The 7,575-nt window shown below is 32.3% G+C and overlaps 1 protein-coding gene across 1 annotated transcript in view; it reads left to right on the forward strand.

Annotated features, from left to right (window-relative positions):
• Positions 1-5,758, forward strand: part of LOC128220047 (uncharacterized) — a 73,451-nt gene extending 67,693 nt beyond the window's left edge. Inside the window, exon 2 of the mRNA XM_052928293.1 lies at positions 5,622-5,758. Within this exon, the coding sequence (XP_052784253.1) occupies positions 5,622-5,758 (137 nt within the window). The remainder of the gene's footprint in view (positions 1-5,621) is intronic.
• The last annotated feature ends 1,817 nt before the right edge of the window (positions 5,759-7,575 follow it).

Consider the following 7,575-nt stretch of genomic DNA (forward strand, 5'->3'; position numbering starts at 1 on the left):
GGGGCTAAATGAGGGCGGTCCACGTGTTCCCAATATCGCTTATTGCGGTATGTTTCCTGACTGCGCATGCCCAACAGTTACAGCAGAATTGGGGTCAGGGAGAAATCGAGATGCCCTTATACATCCGGGTGCCTCACAGTGATGATGTTAAAAACAGAAAATGTAAGCATTTAAACGTTCCTATTTAGTAAATGAGTTTTATAATCACGGATGTAACGGACTGCAATCGTATGTGCCACCCTTAGGGGTCGAATCAATCTCGCGTCTTGTAGCATACTAATTTTCTCAGTCCCCCATAAACGCCGGTGAAGTGTTACCGGTAAATCGATGTGTTTATTGGGGCACATACACGTTTTCGTATGTAGAGGTATTGAATAAAAAAATCCATCTTGCAATTCTGATTTATACATCTTGCTTTCTGATTTATACAGCTTGCTTTCTGATTTGTACATCTTGCATTCTGATTTGTACATTTTGTTTTCGAATTGGTACATCTTGTATTCTGAGTTGTACATCTTGCATTCTGATTTGTACATATTGATTTGTACATCTTGCATTCTGATTTGTACATCTTGATTTCGCATTTGTACATCTTGTATTCTGATTTGTACATACTGATTTGTACATCTTGTATTCTGATTTGTACATCTTGCATTCTGATTTGTACATCTTGCTTTCTGATTTATACATCTTGCATTCTGATTTGTACATCTTATATTCTGATCTTTATTTCTTACATTCATATTTGTACATATTAGTTTCTGATTTGTGCATCTTACATTCTGATTTGTACATCTTGCGTTATGATTTTTACATCTTGCATTCTGATTTATACATTTTGCATTCTGATTTGTACATCTTACTTTCTGATTTGTACATCTTACATTCTGATTTATACATCGTGCATTCTTATTTATACATATTGCATTCTGATTTATACATCTTACATTTTGAATTGTACATTTTGCTTTCTAATTTATACATCTTGCATTCTAATTTGTACATCTTGCATTCTGATTTGTACATCTTGCATTCTAATTTGTACATCTTGCATTCTGATTTGTACATATTACATTCTGATTTGTACATCTTACATTCTGATTTATACATCTTGCATTTTAAATTATACATCTTGCATTCTGATTTATACATCCTTGCATGCTGCGTTTTAATTTGTACATCTTGCATTCTAATTTGTACATTTTATATTCAAAATGTACATCTTGCATTCTGATTTGTACATCGTGCATTCTAATTTGTACATTATGCATTCTAATTTGTACATCTTACTTTCTGATTAATACATCTTGCATTTTAAATTATACATCTTGCATTTTGATTTATACATCCTGCATTCTGCGTTTTGATTTGTACATCATACATTCTGATTTATATATGTTGCATTTTAATATATACATCTTGCATTCTGCGTTTTAATGTGTACATCTTGCATTCTTATTTGTACATCTTGCATTCTGATTCGTACCTCTAACATACTGATTTGTACATATAACATTCTGATTTATACATCTTGCATTTTAATTTATACATCTTGCATTCTGCGTTCTAATTAGTACATCTTGCATTTCAATTTATACATCTTGCATTCTGCGTTCTACTTTGTACATCTTGCTTTCTGATTTGTACATCTTGCATTATGATTTGTTCATGTAGCATTCTTGTTTGTGCATCTTGCATTCTAATTTGTACATGTAACATTTTTGTTTGTATATCTTGCTTTCTGATTTGTACATCTTGCATTCTGATTTGGACATGTAACATTCTTGTTTGTACATCTTGCTTTCTGATTTGTACATGTAACATTCTTGTTTGTACATCTTGCATTCTTATTTGTACATGTAACATTCTTGTTTGTACATCTTGCTTTCTGATTTGTACATCTTGCATTCTGATTTGGACATGTAACATTCTTGTTTGTACATCTTGCTTTCTGATTTGTACATGTAACATTCTTGTTTGTACATCTTGCATTCTTATTTGTACATGTAACATTCTTGTTTGTACATCTTGCATTCTAATTTGTACATCTTGCATTTTAATTTATACATCTTAGATTATGCTTTCTAATTTGAACATCTTGCATTTTAATTTATATATCTTGCCTTCTGCGTTCTAATTTGTACATCTTGCATTCTGATTTGTACATCTTGCATTCTTATTTGTACATCTCGCATTCTAATTTTCTAATCATGAATTTTAATGTATACATCTTGGATTTTATTTTATACATCTTGCATTCTGGTTTGTACATCTTACATTCTGATATATACATCTTGCATTTTATTTTATACATCATGCTTTCTGACTTGTACATCTTGCATTCTGATTTGTAGATCTTACATTCTGGTTTGTACATCTTACATTCCGATTTATATATCTTTCATTTTATTTTATACATCTTGCATTCTGCGTTCTAATTTGTACATGTTACCTTCTGATTTGTACATCTTACATTCTGATTTATACATCTTGCATTTTAATGTATACATCTTGCATTTTGATTTATACATCTTGCATTCTGATTTGTACATCTTACATTCTGATATATACATCTTACATTCTGATATATACATCTTGCATTTTATTTTATACATCCTGCTTTCTGACTTGAACATCTTGCATTCTGCGTTCCAATTTGTACATCTTGCATTCTGATTTGTACATCTAGCTTTCTGATGTGTACATCTTGCATTCTGATTTGTACATCTAGCTTTCTGATGTGTACATCTTGCTTTTTAACTTGCATACCATGCTTTCCTATTTCATACTTTATTGCATTCTGTATTGCTAGCTTCGTGTAAGCTTCCCCGCGTATTGGCCTGTCCAAAGTAGCATTTAACATGTGCTTATCCAGAAATGTGCATCCGTATGTTCTAGTTAATTATTAAAATATTCATTTTTCCTGTTCGATTTTCTTGCATGTGTTTTCGGATTTATTCCACTATTATTTTGCTGATAAATCCGCTATTGCTTTTCCTATGATGTTTGCATGTCAGGGATCGAATGTATGTCTAGAAGAGATTTTCAGCAGTTATTCTGCATTGATTTAAAGGTCATTCTTACTCTCAAATCAGATTGACCACAATAAATATAATTGTTTAAATATAACAAAAGGGATTAATAAATGTGAAAAACAATGGTTCTTATGAAAGATACCAAGTTTAATTTGAAAGAAAGGTGCAGAAAACACGGTATTTTTAACTTACGAGGCGATAGTAAATCACAGGAATCTTTTAGCACTCACCAATCATTTAATATGTTTGCGTGTTCAGGTATTTAATATATGGTTAAATATTGTTATCAGTTATTGAGTTAAAGGTTAATCACTCAAAATATATGTTTGCTATACATCTGTATGTATTGATTTTAAATAAAAGTGTCACTTTAATTCAATCCTTCCTAGGGTTCTTAATAGAACGGCCCCGAACAATATTAAGCGTAACAAGCTTATTGGTAAGTATTTTGTTTCATTTAGCCACATTTCACATGATTTTACGAAATAAATTGTTATTTATCGGATTATCATAAAGACTATATTATCCTGACAAAACCTCAGAACTCGTCAAAACTTACGCAAAATCTAAAAAGTGAACTCTGCTTGACGAATCCATGTACTTTCCGGATGCACATTTTAATCTGAGAGGTAACAATAAATCACGGTGTGCCATCCTGCACTGACCTTTCATGGGTAGCTACCATGTATTCGTTTTGGTTAATTATATTACAAATTCTCATACACAACATGTTTTTGTTTATTGTTATTTTTGTTGGATACTCGCATATTCTGAGGGAGGGGGTTGGGTGTCGAGGCGAACCGGTTGTACCACCCCTCGATCCGCTAGGTGTGTCTCATTAATGATTTAGGCAATTTTCTTAAGGATAATTTAACAATAACGAGACAATTAAATGACCTCTTTTTGTCCTATCATTATAGATTGTGTTCATATATAAGTTAGTTTGACTTAATATCGTCAGCAAGGGGGTTTTTGTTGGTAAATAACTGGTTTCGGTTTATATCGGTTGAACGAACTGTGTTTTTGTTGTTACAGTGTTACAGTTCCAAATAAAACCAAAACCAGTTTTATCGTTTTTTTTTTAATCGGAGGCGGTTTCATCGGTTCGTTCCATCCGAAAAATTTGATTTGTGTTTACTTTAAAAATAACATGGCGGAAAGTGATCAACCAAGTTTGTTGAAACTCAATCTTTTTGATAACATTGCCTTACAATGGGCAAATGAGCTAATATTAATCACCAGGTGAAGTCTGGGGGTTACACGATAGCGTAAAGATAGAAAGAGTTCATTTGAAATTCTGTAAAGAGATTCTAGGTGTAAGAACTCAAACACAGAACAATTTTGTTTATTGAGAACTAGGAAGAACACCATTAGTCACTTAAAGAATTATAAGCGTTATAAAGTACTGGTTAAAAAATTTGAATTGTGATGATATCAAATATATAAGAGAAGTTTATAAAATATTGTATAAAGACTTAGAGACACCGGCTAATTGTAAATCATGGGCAAAGAGCGTTAGAGATATTTTTCAAACATTAGGGTTTAATGAAGTTTGGTTATTCAAAACTGTTGGTGATGCTGATATCTGTATAGCAACCACTGTCCCCTCACTGTCCCCTCACTGTGATAATATTGTAGTATTATAAATATTTTGGTTTGAATTATATAATAATATAGTGTTAGATATTGTAAAAAATATTGTATCTATGAATTTGTATTTGACCGCTGATCTATGAATTGTCATGATATGTGTATATATGCATAATTCTTGTTTGCTCATGGGCCTATGGCCTTTATGCATATATATGATATGAAATAAACCATGAAACTATTAATAATTAGAAGTAATTGCTACATGCAGTAGCTACGCCATTTTGTTTAAACTGTACACTAAAACATGCATTTGTAACTTCAAGCAAAACTATCAATAACGGTTTCGAAACTGCTGAAACCATTAAAAACCAATCTGAAACCGGTTTGGTATCAACAAAAACGCCCTAAGATAAGCTCAAAAATTCGATAATGAATTTGAGATCATAATTGTGAAATATGGCTCATAGACATAAAGACTGACACAATTGTGAAAACTGTTGTCCCATTTTTTATCTCAAATTTCACAGCTGTAATCCCATTTTAATTTAAAAGTGAAAACAGTGAGTTGTGAATGATTTGGTCCGGTCGTCCGGTGAGCGCAGCGATTCGTCCACTCCTTCCTCGTCTAGCCGACCTGGGTACGATATACGGCCTGGGCGCATGTGAGTTTGGTTTGTGGTCACCAAGTTAATAATCACAGGACCCAATTTCTCAAAACTTCTTAAGTCACTTATAACGGGATTAAGCTAAGCTCACTATTTTTGTTTCTCAATCAATTATATTTATCTTGATTTTTTTATACTTTAGATAGGAATAATCTTTATGATAATCACAAAAACACATTTTTCATCAATCAAAATCCCATTTAAGTATGTATTTTTCCTAGTTGAAATAAGCTTCTTATGCCTTTTAAGCTTAAGAAGTTTCGAGAAATTGGGGCCTGTTGTTTAGTCCAACAGCAGTATGTCTCATTTCTCTTGTCCCACCTTTCAGACTTCTTCACGCTGCTATCTGGTATCATCCTTGCTGCTGGTGTTGCTGGGACCTGGCCAGACCCCGCCAATGTGTTCAAACACAGCACCTCTGGGATGGAGATGATGACGTCAGGTGGTGGACCTAATCCATCATAGGCTTAAGGGTAAAATACATGTTTAGACAAGATTCCATAAGTTAAGATGCGTAAGGATAATATGTTTTAGTCAAGAAGAGATACAACTTTGAACAAACAAACGATGTACTGTTTAAGGATTTTAGAACGAGTAAACGGAAAAATATATATTCGGGCTCAAATTTCAGGAAAATACTGAAATTAATCAGGTTTAGGTAGCTTATTTTAATTAGCCAAAATACCTGTTGATTTTAATTTGGATAAATGAAAAATGTTTATCTGTTATTATAATGAGGACAATTCCTATTTAAAGTCTAGAAACTCTTTAAGAAGAAAGTATAACGCAAATTAACAAAGATAGAGAACTAAGCTTAATTCTATTATAAGGGACTTTAATCGTTTCGTGGAATTGATGACTGAGGCATTTTCCATTTTTGCATTGAGCACATATTATTACATTTCCACAGTGATAGTTATTGGAAACGTGTTCTATGATATTCTGAGCACCAGTTAATACAGGATTACACTGGAGGTTATATGCAACGTGTTCTTGGGCATTTTGCATTCAGCACCTATTTTTACATGTTTACGTTAGTGTTTTAGGCAATTTAGTTTTGGCCTTTTACATTGAACACTTATTAATACATTTTCACAATGATATTCATAGGCAATATGTTCTGGGGCCTTTTACATTTAACACTTATTAATACATTTTCACAATGATATTCATAGGCAATATGTTCTGGGGCCTTTTACATTGAACACTTATTAATACATTTTCACAATGACATTCATAGGCAATATGTTCTGGGGCCTTTTACATTGAACACTTATTAATACATTTTCACAATGATATTCATAGGCAATATGTTCTGGGGCCTTTTACATTGAACACTTATTAATACATTTTCACAATGATATTCATAGGCAATATGTTCTGGGGCCTTTTACATTGAACACTTATTAATACATTTTCACAACGATGATTTGCACACACACACACACATTCACTTTTTATTTTGTCACGGTAACATATCGTTACAACAGACATGTAATAACATAAACAGGCAATTGGGTAAACAATGCAATGAACACCTGTTAAAACAGATTCACATTGGTGGTTATGACACATCTTTTACATACAAAATGGAACGCCACATTGTCTGGTTTTGAACATAGGGCTCAACTTTGAATGATCAAACGACAGACAACAAGTAACAAATGATATTTGAACAGAATTTAGTAAGTCATAGCTTAAATAACGTTCGAATGCGTTACTAACGCTTTTTAACAAAATAGAACATTATATAACTATAGAATGACTTGAGGGTGACAGTGCATATTGTCAACCTGAAGTAAATACTTTCGACCGAGGCGAAGCCGATGTTGACAGTATTTTACAAAGGTTGACAGTATTTTACAAAGGTTGACAGTATTTTACAAAGGTTGACAGTATTTTACAGTATTTTACAAAGGTTGACAGTATTTTACAAAGGTTTACAGTATTTTACAAAGGTTGACAGTATTTTACAGTATTTTACAAAGGTTGACAGTATTTTACAAAGGTTGACAGTATTTTACAGTATTTTACAAAGGTTGACAGTATTTTACAAAGGTTGACAGTATTTTACAGTATTTTACAAAGGTTGACAGTATTTTACAAAGGTTGACAGTATTTTACAGTATTTTACAAAGGTTGACAGTATTTTACAAAGGTTGACCGTATTTTACAGTATTTTACAAAGGTTGACAGTATTTTACAGTATTTTACAAAGGTTGACAGTATTTTACAGTATTTTACAAAGGTTCACAGTATTTTACATAGGTTGACAGTATTTT

The sequence above is a fragment of the Mya arenaria genome, chromosome 15 (genome assembly GCF_026914265.1).
Source record: "Mya arenaria isolate MELC-2E11 chromosome 15, ASM2691426v1".
NCBI lineage: Eukaryota > Metazoa > Mollusca > Bivalvia > Myida > Myidae > Mya > Mya arenaria.